Here is a 19453-nt window from a genome sequence, read left to right on the forward strand (position 1 = left end):
CCTAAGTAAACAGAATACTCTACACGTCTCTAAAGACAATATTGCTCCACTCACTGAAATAAGACCCAATTAAGGCAAAAAAAAAAATCTTTTTTTCCTTTTTAAGTGAATTTCACTAAGAAAGATGAGTCAAGGAACTTTTAACAAATTTGGATTTCCATTTTCAACAAGGTAGGAACCTGTGTACCTCCTCCCACTCACCCCACCTCCAGAGAACTCACAATACTGTTACTAAAATATATTGAATGATGCCTTCCATTGGCCAATTACTTTTAACTGAATGCAATAAAAAGAATCTGCACTTCAAGACCTCACTAACAACTACAATTTTTCCCCCTCTTAAATTTCCAGTTCTGGAAAAAACTTGGTCAGCCCACTAAAAAGCAACTGTAACATTCCTTTTAATCCAGAAAAATAGAGACAAAAATGTACACCTATTATAATAACGCAAATATCCATTATACAGCATCAAGGAGAGCACATGCAATAATGGCTGCCATTCCAAGAACGTTTTTGTTAAAAGTTACATCGCATGCACAGAAGCTGCTTTTCCAAAAGTAAACATATATTCATTACACTTTGAGCCTCACTGAAGCATCCTGTTCTTGTAAGGTAAGACTTGTAACCCACCTTTATATACAGAATCTAAAGACAACTGGGCCTTATATTGAACTCGCTCTCCAGTTAACTGTGTTAGTGAGGTTCCAGTACAGTTTTCCAAAGAAAGCAATTTGAATCAATAACCACACCAGTGCTACTCTGAATGTTTGCCAATAAGTAAATAAAATGCCTGACTCCAATATGAAGAACATTTTCCTCCTTCCTGGCTCCCCAGCTCCATTTAAAAATTGTAAACATGAATAGAAAGATAAACTTGAGAACAGTAAAGTCACCCATGCCATCAATAATATCCCTCTAACTCAATGCCTAATTTTACAGTTTTCCTCAAACAGGACAGTCTCAACCAGATGCCAGGAATTTAATATGGCTTTTTAAAGATATATCAAACTGTCTGGAATATGCAGTGATGAAAACTGAATATTGCTACTGAAACCATATTTAATTAAACACATGCTTGCTCTAAACAGAGCTTCAGAAATAAAGCTACAATGTTTTCTTCCTTGGCTCTCTTAGAAGCCACCCCAACAAGAGAGGGTCACCAGCTGCACTCCTGCTAACAGTTCTATCCTGAGCAACCCTTTCCCATCCACCCCCAAAAAGTTTTACTTTTATCTGTGGAATTCTCTGCCGGCCTCGGCCTGGAAAACTGGGTGGACCCTGAGGACAGGTGTCAGATCTGGCCTTTGGGAGGTGGCCCAAACTGACAAATTATTGGCAGCATAAAGCTATGATCTTTATAAACTTCAGTTTGAGGCTTTATGCCAGTAGTGATTCCCTCCCCGCTCCTTTTTTGAAGAGGGGAGAGAAAGCAAGCCAAAAGGATGAGTTTCAAAATAGAAAAAAATCACCACTTTAATTATGAAACCCTCCCAACTCAACAAAGAACTGTTAAAGGTAGCCAAATGGAAAATGTCAGGAGTTTTTTTTGGCACATGCGCAACTATTAAACATGAGAATTACAACCTCAAGGTGAGGGGAAAAGAGTAAAAAGCAGGAGCAGAAAAGGGGAGGACAGGGCCCAGCCAAAGACCCGTTTGCTCAAAAGGGCCCCTCTTGGTACTAACTCCTCCATGTGGGGCACCCAGGCTGGAGGAAAGCAGAGGGTTACACAGAACATTTAGCAGACTTAACATTGGATTAAACACACTACTGCAAGTTTCAACAAATGTTCATGGCATACGTAAAAACACATTTACAACAAGAAAGAAGAGAGGCACCTGGAGACATCTGACACTGGGCATGCTCTGCAGGCAACTCAGTGCGCACATGCTCTCTACCAGGTTGGCGCAGCCTAGCCACAAAGACCTTGGCACAGAACACTGCAGGATGACAAAAAGGAAGGAAGAGAAGAAGCAGTTAGAGGCCGCAACAAATCACTCCTTCACACAGGCAACTTGAATGTTAGTTGGGGCAGGGGGTGCACCCTTGGCAGTTTGGAGGTTAGGGATGGTCCCAGACAGCTCACTGAAACCTTGGGGGAGGGCCCACTTGATGTTCTATGGAAAGGAGGTTTCTGCTGCCAACCACTAATTTCTCAGGGTACAGTGAATAGAATCAAGAGGGACAGAGAGAATGTTTAAACAAAAACCCACCAAAGGGAACTGTGAAAGTTTGAGTGCAAAACAAGATTAGTGGTGAGATTGTCAACTACAATTTCATCAGTGCCACAGTTTCTCGTCTATGTCACATAACCATAATTGTCATCGTTGTTTAAGAACCTACTATTTGCCCAGCACTTTACATTTGTTCTCTAATCCTCCTATCATTGTAAGGAAACCGAGGCTCAGAGGTTAAGTGATTAGCGCAAGGACACACAACAAAGGAGGGGAGAGCCAGAATTTCAAACTTTGGTTTGTCTGCTACCAAAACCCACATTCTTTCCACAAGACTATGATGCTGCTATTGTGAAAACTTAAATCACCCCAACTTTTATCATGTGAGTAAAGTTTTGCACCTAAGGTAAAATCACAGGAGACCTAAAGAATAAGGCAAAAAGAACAAGAAAGATGGGTGACAGACTGATAGATAAAGGCAATAAAAGAGGTGATTTAAAATGCATGATTTTCAGTGTCATCACATCTCCACCTTCCCAAAGGAAAAACATTGGAATGTCATGATTTTCATTTTAGACTTTGTTTACAAAGTCCGTCTGACATGACTAAGAATTAAAAAGCTTATTTAATTTACCTCTTTGATCCTCTTTTAAAAGCTTGCTGATTTTAAAGGAATTAAGAAAAAAAGTAAAATATAAAATGAACATATGTACTATGGCTACTACTTAATAACCATTAGACCATACTGTAAAGTTAATAACCATTAGACCATACTGTTTAATCATTCAAATATAAAGTCAATTAATTTACTATGGCAAAATCAATACTCATGTAACAAAAATTAAAGGTGAGTGTTTGGGTTCAACCAAAACATCCCAGAAGTCTTGGACCCAAGCTCATAAACTTGTTTGTTCTAGCTATAATTAGAATAGTCAAACACCCTCATTTGCCTGAGATAGTCCTGGATGACACTTATTGTCCCCTCATAACTTTCACTCTCAAAAGTGTTCTGGTTTAGTGGATAAATTCTATTATCACCCAACTGCAATACAAACAAAGATAGCTTTGCTTGAAATCAGAGAGACCTGGGTTCCTATCTAGTATCTGCCACTTACTAGTTACAGTTCACCTATAATACACGGAATATTGAGATTACTTAGAAAAGGCATTTAAAGAATACAAAATCAGAGGAACCAAATGGAATAAAAAAATTGAGCAGCTTTCTGGTAGCAATGAAAATGACACACTTCCAAGGTGTGCCTTTATTCCAAAGCCAATACAGTGTCATTTGAAACTCCAGGTACACAAATTTTGTTGCCTCAACACTTTGCAGAGTGCCAACCACAGAAGATGCTGAATAAAATAATGAAAGTAGTTGCCATTTATCAAGCTTCTGTTATGTGCTAGACAGCTGAAATAGTAAACTCTCACAATAACCCTGTAAAATAGGTATTATTCCATTTTATGATGAGGAAACTGATGATCAGGAAAGAGATATCAAGCATAGTCCCATGGAATTTTTTTTCAATTAAGAAAAAAACTTTTTTAATTAAAACGGAAAGGAGAGCCTGATTTGTTAAAACAGCAACACAGACCAGGAATGGTGGCTCACACCTATAATCCTAGCACTTTGGGAAGCCAAGGCGGTCAGATCACTTGAGGTCAAGAGTTGAAGACAAGCCTGGCCAACATGGTGAAACCCCATCTCTACTAAAAACACAAAAATTAGCCAGGCGTGTGGTGGCACACACCTGTAATCCCAGCTACTTGGGAGGCTGAGGCAGGAGAATTGCTTGAACCTGGGAGTCAGAGGTTGCAGTAAGCCAAGACCACGCCACTGCACTCCAGCCCGAGCGACTGAGTGAGACTGCCTCAAAAAAAAAAAAGAAAAGAAAAGAAAAGAAAAAAACCCAGCAACTTGTCCAAGGTGCGGGGGAATAAGGGCTAACTGATGGCAGAATTAGGACTAGTAAATTAAACCTGACAAGCTGATTTTCTTTCCACTACAACAAACACTCTCTATCCAGAGATAATTCTTACACATGTTTAACAAAAGAATACTTACATCAGCATACATCACAAGTGGATGGGCAAAGAAGAGAGTTTAAGGACTACACCTAGCCAGGTGAGGTGGCTCACGCCTATAGCCCCAGCACTTTGGGAGGCCGAGGTGGTGGGATTACTTACGCCCAGGAGTTCGAGACCAGCCTGAGCAACATGGTGAAACCCCACCTTTACAAATAATACAAAAGTAGCCAAGCATGGTGGTATGCACCCATAGTACCAGCTGCTCGGAAGGCTGAGGTGGGAGGATTGCTTGAGCTTGGAAGGTGGAGGTTGCAGTGAGCCAAGATCGCAGCACTATACTCCGGCCTGGGCAACAGAGTGAGATCCTGTCTCAACAACAACAACAAAAAAGGATTACATCTGGATTCAGCAACTAATATCAAATTAACACCAAAGCTCATATGTAAATCAATTTTTACTTATTCAGTAAAAAGTCAGGTTCCCTCTGCAAGCGTTAATAGTATTTGCCTCAAAGGGTAAAAACCATGAAAGCATAAGGTGTTGATTAGATTCTGCTAATAAGTTGGAATCTAAAACTTTTTAAAAGGCAATTTTTCACATTCAGTAAATCAAAAAATCACAGATTGTGAGAACAGGAAGGCATTTTAAAGACTATTTAGTATAACCTCGCACCGCTAATTTTAGATTAAGAGGTGAAGAAATTAAATCCAAATTAGAAAAACAATGATATTATCAAAGCTTTTTAACCATTTAATGATTTAATCAATATTCATAAAAATGTGGAAGACAATCAACGTAAAGAAAATTTTCGGTGAACTTGATTTTAAAACATTAGCCATTTATTAGAAGACTGATATTTCAAAGCTTTTTGAAGCTTGTTATTTAACTAGTATATTCAGGAAAAGATTTTTAAAAGACCCTCCGAGGGTCAGATTTCCAAGATTTTCTCTTCATAATATCTATGGTAGATACTGTAAGATATAAAGAATGATGCCAGTATTTATTGAGTATTTATTAGATGCCAAGATCATGCTAAATACTTTATAAAGGATATCTCATCTCATTTTCACAATAATCCTACACAATAGACATTACTTTCCCCTTCAGAAGAGGAAACAGGCTCAGAGATGAAGTAATTTACTTATCCAAAATCACATAGTGCTGGGTTGGTGCTAAGATTTCAAAATCGCATAATGCTGGGTTGGTGCTAAGGTCTGAGGCAAGAGTACTTTTCACTGAGACAGCTTGATCCTAGGCAGCACCCAAGCTGGTGTGTGATGCAACTGCCAATATCTACTAATCAGAAGTCTCAACTCTCAGATCATCCCAGGACTGGGAACTTCCAGTTTCAAGACGAGTGTTGTTTTCCATTTGGTAAGAACACAGACAGTGGTTAAAAGGTATTACAACTGCTTACTTTCACACTCAATAATTACTTTGAAGCTAAGTGACCAGCCACATTGCTGAAAAATCATCTCTACTCAACAGAAAATGCTATTCTAGGAAATACACCCACCTTTTAGTAAGAAAGTCTGTACCTGCTAGCCAAAACAAGGTAGGTTCCTCTTAGGTCTTAGATCTAATAGATCAGGAGGACATTGATCCAATTTGAAAATAATGGATAAAAATAAAAGTTCCACATTCATCAACCTAAGAGCATTAAAATACAGCTAGGACCACAACAGTAATTGATTCTTTTTTTTCTTTTGAGATAGAGTCTCGCTCTGTCACCCAGGCTGGAGTGCGGTGGCATGATCTTGGCTCACTGAAACCTCCATCTCTCAGGTTCAAGCAATTTTCCTGCCTCAGCCTCCCGAGTAACTGGGATTACAGGCACCTGCCACCACGCCTGGCTAATTTTTGTATTTTTAGTAGAGACGGGGTTTCACCATGCTGGCCAGGCTGGTCTTGAACTCCTGACCTCAGGTGATCTGCCTGCCTCGGCCTCCCAAAGTGCTGGCATTAAAGGCATGAGCCATGGCTCCTGGCCGTAAGTGATTCTTGAAGCTTTAAATTTTTAATTTAGGGACATGGCTGGAAACCCATGTTGATCATTCGAGAATAACTATTATCCATGATTGCTTAACTGAATAATGAAAAGATTTCTTCATATTAGCTAAATTCACAGTACAGACGATTGTCCTTTTTTTTTAAGTGAACAGCGTTCTTTCATATTGCTAAAATATGTCTGAAGAATACCCCTGATACCATGGGTATTTATCAATTTTAACAAATACTTATTGACCTGCTTATTAAGCCAACAACAATACACACTAAGCCTCTTTCCCCTTAAGACTTTAACCTTGAGCTCAAGAGAAACAACCCAGGAGGATCATAGTGGGGATACTTAACAGAAGACTTTGGAGGGTCAAAAATTGCCAAGATACATTTGTTATAATTTCGTATTTAGCTACTTGTAATGATTAATATTCTAATTTAGGGTTGTTCACAGAGAACAGGAAATGATTCATAATGGGTTGTGCTATTAACAGCTAATACCTAATTAGATTGCATATTTATAGGTTCTATAGCTGAAGAAAATAATATTAGCCAGGGAAGCTGACAGTGTTTATTACTTTTGCCATATCCACCATATAATCAAAAAAACCTAAATCGAAGCCACTATGCTGAGAAACACTGTAAGTCAGTAAAGACAAAAAGAATAATCTCTTTTGGCATTTTTCAAAAGCAAAAAGTTTATTAAAAGAGGTAGGAGAAAAATGTCCTAGGCTCTCTTCCTATTGCCATAGGAACCACAAATCAAAAGGAAAAAGTGGTTGCAGGCACCTTGTATTCTGATTGGCTCACTTGAAGAACTCACAAAAGCTAACTTCTGTCTGTTTTTAGATGGGATTGTTTTGAATCTCCTGCCCTGAATCCTTCTCAAAGAAGCAGTTCTTTTAAAAGTTCCCCAAAGAAGTATTTTATGTTAATCATCTCTCTAATGTTATAACCCCTGATTTAGAAATCTGCCTTATTATAGGTTTTCTATAACTCCCCCCACCACCAATCTTTTTATTTAATCCACTTCCCACAGAATCATTACCAGCTTCTTCTCACTCCTGTCATCATGATTGAAGTAATCAAGTTGAGTGGTTGTTCCATTAAGCAAAAAACTTATCTGAACTTATATCTATCTGCACATAGTAAAGCAATTAAGACATTCTCTTTATTCTCCAGGAGCTCACAGAAGGCAATCTTAAACTTATAATGTAAATACACACACACACACACACACACACACACACATATATATATATACATACACACACAAATATGAACTTAACCCACCCAAAGGAAGAGGATGCCTGAACTAATTCATATAGGGTAAGTAGGAGGCAGCCAGGGGAAAAAGAGAGAGAAAGACATTCCAAGAAGAATACATAGCATAAGCAAAGCCAAAGAGGTAAAAAATGAAACATCCTATGCAAGTATCTGCAATTAATTTAGCATTAAAATACTTAAGTGTGAGATGAGAAAGGCTTAATTAAGAGAGACAGGGAGGGACCAGAGGTCTCTCCATCAAACTTGTGACTTAATCCCGTAGAACAACAGGTCTTAAACTCTGTGCTACAGCCCATCAGTAGTTGGCCCAATGCTTCTCAGCTGTGTCATCCAATTTTACATCAATGTGAATGACTTTTTTTTCTGCAACTCAGCACATACACAGTTTGTACAATATCTGTCAGAGAGGAATAGAAACAGATCATGCAACACAGAGATGGAGGTGGAGGTGGACAGGGGATGGAGGTTTTTAGATTAAGAGGTAAGGGGTGAAGCATAACATCAAGCCAAAGCCAAGCCAAATCAAGCCAGCAACAAAGAAATATCTCATGTTTTCTAGAACTCGTGGAGAATATTTGCCGCAAACGATAAAAGAAGTCTGCTCAACAGTAACCCAGTGACAAAGAGTGTAAGCAGATAGTACAAAAACCAAGGATGTTTTCATAGATATTATATTATGGATTTTGTTAAAGACCAGAGTGTTTTGAATGTGTTAAATTCCTTTAAGTGAGACATCCAAAATTTTAATATTCAAATCACTGCTACAGACGATGAGACAGCTATTAAACTGTTTTAAGCAAAGGAATGACCCTTGGCAGCTGCAGCCAAGCATGATTTGCAGAGAAATAAGGATAAGTCTCTTCGAGAATCTATAAGATAGCAGCTCATTTTTGTTTTACAACCAATGCAATTTCTTTCAGATGGGCTACAAAGAGTAGACACAATAACCAGCACTTACCAACTTTCATACTCAGTCTAGGTCCTTTTTTCTCCCCCCACAAAACTTCCACCAGGCCCTACTGATAGAATATCAAACAAAGAGTGCCATGATAATGATGAAGAAGAGAAATAAAAGATCAATTTCATGGAGTAACCATTTGGCAGTAATGCCCTTTCCACTGGGAATCTCTAGCCATGAGTGAGGACTGGGTCTTGATGAATCAGACAATAGGTGGGCTCAAGGGGAGTACATAACTCCAGCTCTCTAAACCTGGATTTGACAGCTAGAGACCCCATTCAGTTTCTGCTGAAGACTGCCAAATAAACTAAGCATTAAAGTTAATCCAACTTAGGAATTATCCTATTGTGTCTCATCTCTCAGCTTGTTGCTTTTCAAGAAGCAGCAGTGTTTGTAACTAAAGTAAGGACAAAGCATTCAGAAGAGTCTTCTAAAATTCAGAACCTAGGCTTCCACTATTAATGTCTGATGGCAACCTATAAGAAATAGCACTCTCACCACCATAAATGCATTGTTTTTAAAACCAAGAATCACAATGTAGCAATCAGGTTGTTAAATAAAAGTTAATTCACAGTTTAAGGCATTTTCTATAAACTTTTATAGAACTGAATATTGGCCCATTACCCTAATGTGCAAAATACTTTCTTTTCCTTATAATGGCATTTTATTATAACAGAATTTGATAGTAAACATGTGACATGTAACCAAAAAGTTTACATTTTAATTCTTAGCAACTGTATTCTAGAATTATGTTCTTGTCATAATATTATATCACAGGGTATATTCAGGCTGGGATATATGTTAAGGGAAGAAAAGGGGATGCAGAGAAGTAGGTAGAAAGGGGAGAAAAAAAATAAGGATGAGAAGAACGAGGAAAACCAAAATTTACTATCTGCCAAGTTTTTAGATTCAAGAACAGCCCAAAAGTAGTGGAATCAGGACTCAAAGTCAGAGGCCAAACTTTGCTTAAACACCACTATAATTTTTTTAATTAATGTCCAAACAATTTTCATCTTGAATTATTCTAAGGTAAGACATTAGAACCCATCCAGGCAAGATGGCTCATGCCTATAATCCCAGCACTGTGGGAGGCCAAGGCAGGAGATTACTTGATGTCAGGAGTTTGAGACCAGCCTGGCCAACATAGTGGAAGCCTGTCTCTACTAAAAATTACAAAAAATTAGCCAGGCAGGTGGCACGCACCTATGATCCCAGCTACTCAGGAGGCTGAGGCACGAGAATTGCTTGAACCCAGGAGGCAGAGGTTACAGGGAGCTGAGATCATGCCATTGTACTCCAGCGTGGGCAACAGAGTGAGACTCTTGTCTTTAAAAAAAAAAAAAAAAAGATATCAGTACCCAAAAGCATTAAAACTAAAATGGATCTTCACTGTAATCTCTCTGGTAGAGAGATGAAGGGTAATGTTCTTTTCAAATTTTTATTCATCCATATTTTCCGATTTTTCTCCAATGACCACCTAGTACTCATATTAATACCTTAATAATACCTAGTATAATTTTAAGTGATGACTTATTTTGTTTAATTATAAAGAGTAACTTGACAATTTTTTTTTAATGGGGCAGTTCACAACATATTCATGTAGTTTGGCTCTGTGTCCCCACCCAAATCATATCTCGAATTGTAATCCCCACGTGTCAGGGGAGGGGCCTGGTAGGAGGTGGTTGACTCATGGGGGTAGACGTCCCCCTTGCTGTTCTCGCGATAGTGAGTTCTCAGAGAATCTCATTGTTTGAACATGTGTGGAACTTCCCCCTTCTCACTCTCCTGCATCAGCGTGGTAAGACATGCTTGTTTCCCCTTTGCCTTCAGCCATGATTGTAAGTTTCCTAAGGCCTCCCAATCATGCTTCCTGTTAAGCCTGCAGAACTGTGAGTCAATTAAACCTCTTCTTTATGAATTACCCAGTCTCAGATAGTTCTTTACAGCAGTATGAGAACGGACTAATACACAATTTAAATAAAAACATATTCTTTTACCAGGAATTAATTTTGAGTCCATCTTAAACATCCACAGTTTAAAACGTGTTTAAATGCTCAGTGCTAGAAAAATATTTCACCTAGTGGCCCTTGGAAACATCAAAATCTTAATGGTTTATTCCTGAGGAAATCCAAAGGAAAAAAAAAATCATCCTTGTCCACTTTACAACTACCACCCATGATTCAAAAATGTCACCAAGTTTTTCAGAGCTCTTACAGAAGCTGGAGGAGGAAAGAATTAGATGTTTGAGGTGGGAAGTGGAATCTCTATTCTAAGCAGCATGACAGAGAACAGGATGTAACAAAATAATCTATTTCCGGCATAGCCACATGGATCCTCAGTTGTACTAGGACCAGCGTGAGGTTCAGCTGCCAAGGGGGAACAGAATCCCCCAGCAAGCTCAAGGTTAAATCAGTCTGAACCCAATCCCAATGAGGTTTTTCCAAGATCCATAAATCCTGAGCCTGGAGATAATTTAACACCTAAGTACATCTGGGCCTTTGTTGGTTAGCAGCTGTGGTCCAACTAGGAAAGTTGTTCAGGACTAGGGCGAGACCTCTCAACCCTAAGTTTAATCCTTTTCAATAAAAATGTTAAATGACATGAAAATTAACAAAGAAGGATAAATTGGGAGGGGGTACAAAGTGAGTACCCTATGGCTATACTTTACTCATTAACTCTCATACCACCTCTGGCCAAACAAGCAGCTGAGTTTTACAGACAAGAAAAACTAAGGACCACGGACATCAAATCACTTGCCAGAGGTCAAGAATGGCAGAACTGCATTCTATCTGACTCCAAAATCCCTGCTTTCTTCCCTTATCTATATTGCCCGTCACTTCCTTTACCTGACATTAAACTCCGTAGAGCACCAAGTTTCCCTGATTTATTTTCAAATTTTATCTACCTGTCACTCATCTATATTGCTGATTGATACAATCTCTGGTATGCAACTCTGCAATACATAGTGAAGACTTGAAACTCATGCACATCATTTGACTCAGCAATTTCACATGTAAGAAATTTTATCAAGGAGACAAAATAAAGAAATGTCCAAAAATATAGCCAAGAAGATGTCATTCACATCACTGTTCATAACAGCAAAGGGAAAATGCCAACCAAAGGGACTGGTTCCACAGATTAGGGATTACCCATAAGACAAACTATTGTGTTTCCGCTAAATAGAAATCATGCTATACAAATATATTTATAGACACTAAAGGAAGTTTAATGCATAGAAAGAAAGTTACAATACACGGAAAGAATTCAAGAAACACTAAGTGAATGAAGGCAACAAACCAGGACTTACATTATGATCCCATGTTCATTTAATAAATATAATATATACATAGGCCGGGCATGGTGGCTCATGCCTGTAATCCCAGCACTTTGGGAGGCTGAGGCAGGCGGATCACCTGAGGATGGGAGTTCGAGACTAGCCTGACCAACATGGAAAAACCCCATCTCTACTAAAAATACAAAATTAGCTGGGTGTGGTAGGGTATGCCTGAAGTCCCAGCTACTCGGGAGGTTGAGGCAGGAGAATCGCTTGAACCCGGGAGGCGGAGGTTGCTGTGAGCCAAGATCACGCCACTGCACTCTAGCCTGGGCAACAAGAGCAAGACTCTGTCTCAAAAAAAAAAAAAAAATATGCGCATATATATATATACACACACACACACACATAAATCTGGAATTAAATACAGGTGATTTTTATTTTATTCTTTTGGGCCGCCATATTTTTTCAGATGAGGCCATACAATTGACAACTCAAACTTCTCAATTCCATCTCCTCTGAGCCACCTCTAAACAGAATACTGGCATTTCCACAGTTACTTGGGGATCTCGTCATAGCAACTTGCCCCCTGACTGTAGCAGACCATTCTCCTAATGAAGGTGGAGAGCAGGTAGGGTTAGGACAGCTATAAGAATTTGGTTGCCGGGCGCAGTGGCTCACGCCTGTAATCCCAACACTTTGGGAGGCCGAGGCAGGCAGATCACAAGGTCAGGAGATCGAGACCATCCTGGCTAACACGGTGAAACCCGCCCCCCGTCTCTACTAAAAATACAAAAAATTAGCCGGGCACGGTGGCAGGTGCCTGCAGTCCCAGCTACTCGGGAGGCTGAGGCAGGAGAATGGCGCGAACCCGGGAGGCGGAGCTTGCAGTGAGCCGAGATCAGCCATTGCACTCCAGCCTGGGCGAAAGAGCCAGACTCTGTCTCAAAAAAAAAAAAAAAGAATTTGGTTGCACTTTGAGGTAACAAAGACACTCTCCTCCATTCATTTCAATGCTTCTGGCTTCTAGATAGCTAACAGAGGATCTCCAGTCAGAAAACTCCTAAGTATCTTCTAAGTTACTACTTCTAAATATGTGACAGTATATAGTCCATACCACATGACATCTGAGAGGTCTTCCAGGTGACAAAACTAAAGCCCCAATTTGTTTTTTAGACATTTTCTAGGAACTGAGAGACATCTGCTCTCATTTATACTAGTGCCCCTGTCCCCACCCTGAGTTAATCCAACTTCCCCTTCCCTAACATCTAAGACACTGGTGCTGGCTGCATCGCTTCCTGCTCCTTCTACCCACCATCATGAGTCAAAAGACTTTAATCGAGAATTTCTGGAAATATGTGCACATCGAGATCCTGATTGTCCTCTAATATACCAAGCCAAAATCCTTACCCTATTTTCATTTAACAGAGGGCAAAGTTGACTACGTTTTTAAAAGAACATTAGAACACACGGAAGGGGCCGGGCGTGGTGGCTCATGCCTGTAATCCTAGCACTTTGGGAGGCCGAGGCAGATGGATCACGAGGTCAGGAGTTTGAGACCAGCCCGGCCAACATGGTGAAACCCTGTCTCTACTAAAAAAACAAAAATTAGCCAGGCGTGGTGGCACATGCCTGTAACCCCAGGTGCTCAGGAGGCTGAGCCAGAAGAATCACGTGAACCCAGGAGGCGGAGGTTGCAGTAAACTGAGATCACGCCACCGCGCTCTAGCCTGGGCAACATAGCGAGACTCTGTCCCCCATCACCCCCCAAAAAAAGGAATGTATGGAAGGGAAAACTTTTTCTCCTGATGTAATGAACATTCTCATTTTTTTTCTAAGAAGAGATACCACTTTCTGGAAGATGACCTGAGAAATGTATCTTCTCTCAATAAAGGTTTGACCCAATTATAGTCAGACTACATCATATTTCTATTTTATCTTTTTCATTTTAAACTGCTTAATCATTTAAAAAAAGTTTACTAAACATCAAGTATACTAAATGCTTTGATAGACAAAAATTCTCAAAACTATATATTCTGGTATTAAAAATTATTTCTGCAAATAAAGCCATATTGCTTAAATTATTTCCTGGTTTGCTAAAGGGAAAAAGATGGCTAAATTCCTAAAGTATGAAACATTTTAAATAAATGCAGTTTCACTGCCTTCAAGTGTATTAAAACTTAACTAGTAGCTTTTTTTGTTTTTGTTTTTCAGACAAAATCGCGCTCTGTCACCCAGGCTGGAGTACACTGGCATGATTTCGGCTCACTGCAACCTCTGCCTCCCAGGTTCAAGTGATTCTCATGCCTCAGCCTCCCGAGTAGAGCTGGGATTACAGGTGTGCACCACCACACCCAGCTAATTTTTTCTATTTTCAGTAGAGACAGGGTTTCACTGTGTTGGCCAGGCTGGTCTCAAACTCCTGGCCTCCAGTGATCTGCCCACCTCAGCCTCCCAAAGTGCTGGTATTACAGGAATGAGCAACCACGCCTGGCTTAATTAGTGGTATTTTTAACATCTTTTGTAGACTTAACACTTCCAAAGACTTTGAAAGTCCATCTTAACATGCTACTTGTCTCATTGAGAGCTCTGAAAAAGTACCTGCAGAATAAAAGTTGGCCCTGTTAAAAAATCTTTTGAATTCTGCTATGTTTTGGCTTCATGTCCCCACCCAAATCTCATCTCGCACTGTAATCCCTCGAAGGAGGGACTTGGTGGGAGGTGACTGGATCATGGAGGCAGTCTCCCCCATTCTGTTCTTGTGATAGTGAGTGAGTTCTCAGGAGATCTGACGGTTTTATGAGTGTTTGACAGTTCTTCCTCTCTCACCTGCCACCACGTAAGACATGCCTGCTTCCCCTTCCACCATGCTTGTAAGTTTCCTGAGGCCTCCCAGCCATGCAGAACTGTGAGCCAATTAAACTTCTTTTCTTAATATTTATAAACCACCAGTCTCGGGTAGCTCTTTATGCAGTGTGAGAACAAACTAATACAAATTCAAACCTTACATCATTTAAACAAGCCCTCTACTATTTTATAAACACTACTCATTTCTTGAATACATACAACATTTATTTTCAAAGACTTAACAGGCCCCTACACCAAATAAATACATGTTCCAAGTTAGTAGTGTTTTAATTTTATATACATACACCCACACAGAGATTTGGAAAACAATGGTAATAAAAATTTTGCTTCTTTGGCTAAGAACAGCATGAAAAGCGAGTTGTCAAAGATAATAGATATAAAGTGGCACATTTTATCATCCCTTAATTTTACAGTAAAGTTTACACTTGCTCTTCTTCATATAGTTCATTGTTCTTATATCCTAAGCTGACCTTGGTTTCAAATAAAAATAAAATGTGTGCCTTACAGTCCACTGGGCTCTAAGAAATTAATTTGTCTTTCAGGCAGGGGCTAGGACAGCCTTAGAGTAAGGGACTCCTGCTGCTTGCTGCACAGCAAGGATGTCTTTGATTCCCTTCACATTGTTCGAATCCTGCAGGCAACTGGAAAAGGGGAGTTCTCACGACTTAAAACAAGGAATTTCGCTAAATGCTGGAGCTGAAAGGGACCTTACAGACTTTATAGACCATTTTGTCCATGTTCTTAAAATATTTTTCTAGCCTAGTTCCTCTAAATCTCTCACACTGTGCTGTCAGTACACACCACTTGAAAGCACCCAGTCTTAACAGCAGATAGTTATGGCTAAACACCTGCAACAATAAAGTCAATCTATAGGTTTACAGATGCTTTTTGCATGTGTACACATGAATATGGACAGAAAACAACACTCTGGAACTTCTCACAAAGGAATATATTTATCATCTAAGGTTACAAAAGTCTTATAAACTACTGCAGAAACAGAGTACTACTATTACAAGCAGAGCCTCATCTGTGCCCCTCCTTTAAGACCCTTTTTCCATGTGTTGTATGTAACTTTACCCCTGACTTCATCTTTTTGTCCTACTTTTCCTTTCATCTTCATTTTCCCACTTATTTTGTTTTTAATCTTCCTACACTGTACATGTCACCGTAATCACTCAAATCCTTTTTCTGAAATAAACTAAGGTTTCTGTATATGCTACCAGCAGCAAAAGTCATTACATTTTTGCAGGCAGTGAGGAGGAAAAAAAAAAGTTTAATTACATTTTTGAACTGAGAAAAAGGGAAAAGTTAAAAATTAACAACTATAGGGAGGCTGGGCATGGTGGCTCACACCTGTAATCCCAACACTTTGGCAGGCCAAGGAGGGTGGATTGCTTGAGCACAGGAGTTCAACACCAGCCTGGGCAACACAGTGAAACCTTGTCTCTACAAAAGATACAAAAAATTAGCTGGGCCTGGTGGTGTACACCTGTAGCACCAGCTACTCAGAAGGCTGAGGTGGGAAAATCACCTGAGCCTGGGAAGTCGAGGCTGCAGTGAGCCAAGATTGTGTTATTGCATTCCAGACTGGACAGCTCACACCTGTAATCCCAGAATTTTGGGAGGCTGACACAGGAGAATTGCTTGAGCCCAGGAGTTTGAGACCAGTCTGGGCAACACGGTGAAACCCTGTCTCTACAAAAGATACAAAAATTTAGCTGGGCGTGGTGGTGTACACCTGTAGCACAGCCACTCTGAAGGCTGAGGTGGGAAAATCACCTGAGCCTGGGAAGTCGAGGCTGCAGTTAGCCGAAACTGTTATTGCATTCCAGTCTGGACAGCTCACACCTGTAATCCCAGAATTTGGGAAGGCTGAGGCAGGAGAATTGCTTGAGCCCAGGAGTTTGAGACCAGCCTGGTCAACATAATGAGACCTCGTCTCTACAAAAATAAATAAATAAATAAATAAATAAGCCGGGTGTGGTGGCACACACCTCTGGTCCCAGCTACTAGGGAAGCTGAAGTAGGAGGATCGCTTGAGCCCCGGAGGTCAAGGCTACAGTGAGCCAAGATCATGCCACTGCACTCCACCCTGGGCAACAGAGTGAGACTCTGTCTCCAAAAAAAAAAAAAAAAGTTAAACCTATAGGACTAAATTTTTTTTTTTTTTGAGACAGAGCCTCACTCTGTCACCCAGGCTGGAGTGCAATGGCGCAATCTTGGCTTGCTGCAACCTCTGCTTCCTGGCTTCAAGCGATTCTCCTGCCTCAGCCTCCCAAGTAGCTGGGATTACAGGCGCCCACCACCACACCTAGCTAATTTTTGTATTTTTAGTAGAGATGGGGTTTCCCCATGTTGGCCAGGCTGGTCTTGAACTCCTGACCTCAGGTGATCCACCTGCCTCGGCCTCCCAAAGTGCTGGGATTACAGGCGTGAGCCACCGCGCCTGGCCAGGACTAAAACTTTAATACCAGTTGTTAGTGCCATGAAATGTGTCATCACTGACTTTGGCAAAGTAACAACCACCTGTGGACATTCCAGCAGCCAGGTTATTGCTTCACTATCTATCATAAATAAACTGTGTGGGCTTTAACTCAAAAGAATGCATATGCACAGAAGTACTGTGTTTTCAAGGACCACTTACTTGGAAAGAATACAGAATATCACAAAAGAGAGAGTACTGTGGCACAGTGGAAAGATCACAGGTTTGTTTTGGGTTTTATTTCATTCTGTTTTTTAATTGAGGCAAAAACACACTGAACTTCAATCTAACCAGCCTCTGGATCTAGCTAAAATTTATAAGAAATACAAAGAGGAACAAAATATGTAGACCAAATGAGAACATAATCTGCAAAACCCAGAAAGTGGGAAGTTATAGAGAACAAATAAGCAACCTAGTTTCTTCAATAAATAAATGGCAGGAAAAAAAGATGGGAGAGGCAATTTTTATAGATTCAAAGAGATGTAAGAAACTATTCACTATAAGCAATCTGTGACCTAAGTTTGGATCTTGAATTCAAAAGACAAGCTAATGCAATAATTTGAGGAAAGCTGCAGACAAATTCCAATAGAGGGCATCCTACAATGTACCTGAGTGGTACTCCTCAAAACAGTCAAGGTCATAAAAAAAGAGGTCAGTCTGAGAAACCATCACAGCCAAGAGAAGCTTAAGGACACACAACAGCAAAGTGTAAGGATGGTATCCTGGATGAGATCATAGACCAGAAAAAGGACATTAAGTAAAAACTAAGGAAATCTGAATACATCTTGGACTTTAGTTAATAATAATGCATCGATACTGGTTCATTGATTGTAACAATGTATCACACTAACATAAATGCTAATCATAATGAAAACTGGGGAGTGTTGGGGAGGTAAGGGGGATTGAGAATTCTGTACAACCAACTCAATTTTTCTTTAAGTTTCTGTAAATCTAAAACTGTTCCAAATATAGACTATTAATTTAAAATATATTTATGAAACAGGCAAATATGAACATTATTTGATATTTAAAAATTATTAGTTTTTTAGATGCAAATAATGGAATGATATATATATGTGTGTGTATGTTTTTAAGTCTTCGTTTTTGAGTACTTATCTTTTACAGAAATTCATGGATAGATGGATGGATCAAGTTAAGAGGGGAGATTAAAGCAATGTTTCCCAAAGTTTGGTACTCAAGATGATTTTTGGTGGTACATGAAGATTCTTTTAATGTTTCATAGCTACATGTTTAATTTAAATATATATTGTAAAAACATAGGTCAGGCACAGTGTCTCACGTCTGTAATCCCAGCACTTTGGGAGACTGAGGGGGGCGAATCACCCGAGGTCAGGAGTTTGAGACCAGCCTGACCAACATGGAGAAACCCCATCTCTACTAAAAACACAAAATTAGCCGGGCGTGGTGGCACATGCCTGTAATCCCAGTTCCTTGGGAAGCTGAGGCAGGAGAATCACTGGAACCCAGGAGGCGGAGGTTGTGGTGAGCCGAGATCACACCATCGCACTCCACTCCGGATGACAGGAGCGAAACTCCGTCTCAAAAAAAAAGAAGAAAAAAAAAATACACACACACACACATACACATATATATATACAGGTAGCACATCAAACACATGATTTTATAGGTTTTAATTGCTTATAAGTTTCCCTTATAAATAAATTTCTTGAAGCTAAAAAAAAAAAACAGGAAGAAGCCGAGCATAACCTATCCCTACAGTTTCAGCTACTCAGGAGGCTGAGGCAAGAGGATCACTTGAGGCCAGGAGTTAGAGGCTGCAGTGTGCTATGATAGCACCTATAAATATTCACTGCACTTCAGCCTGGGCAACATAACAAGACCTCATCTCTTAAAAACACAGAGAGAGATATCATTGTCAAAAAAACATACAAAGGTTGGTTAAGATCCCAAGTCTAACACTATGTGACCTCTTTTGAGAATTTCGATCTTGTTGCCCAGGCTGGAGGCACTTTCTCGGCTCACTGCAACCTCCGCCTCCCAGGTTCAAGTGATTCTCCTGCCTCAACCTTCCAAGTGGCTAGGACTACAGGCATGCGCCACCACACCCGGTTAATTTTGTATTTTTAGTAGAGACAGGGTTTCACTGTGTTGGTCAGGCCAGTCTCGAACTCCTGACCTCAAGTGACCCACCCGCCTCGGCCTCCCAAAGCGCTGGGATTACAGGCGTGAGCCACCACGCCTGGCAATACTATGTGACCCCAAGCAAGTTATATAACCTAAGAGTCAGCTGTTTAAATGGCTGGAGAGGTACAAGACCTGCTATATTAAAAGAGACATCCAATAAACAATAGCTGTGAAATTACTAAATAAAAATCAACCTAAAACTCCAACAAAGAAGCCAT

The 19453-nt window shown here is 40.0% G+C and overlaps 1 protein-coding gene across 8 annotated transcripts in view; it reads right to left on the reverse strand.

Moving 5' to 3' along the window:
• The window catches only part of FBXW11 (F-box and WD repeat domain containing 11), a 147538-nt gene that overhangs the window by 93775 nt on the left and 34310 nt on the right, over positions 1-19453 (reverse strand). For 3 of the 8 annotated variants that reach the window (XM_019028228.3, XM_004042991.4, XM_019028229.3), the window contains one exon: positions 1839-1940. The exons of the other annotated variants lie outside the window; for them this stretch is intronic. In XM_019028228.3, the coding sequence (XP_018883773.1) occupies positions 1839-1940 (102 nt within the window). The remainder of the gene's footprint in view (positions 1-1838; positions 1941-19453) is intronic. 8 annotated transcript variants of the gene reach the window in all.

This window comes from Gorilla gorilla, chromosome 4 (assembly GCF_029281585.2).
Source record: "Gorilla gorilla gorilla isolate KB3781 chromosome 4, NHGRI_mGorGor1-v2.1_pri, whole genome shotgun sequence".
Taxonomy (NCBI): Eukaryota; Metazoa; Chordata; class Mammalia; order Primates; family Hominidae; genus Gorilla; species Gorilla gorilla.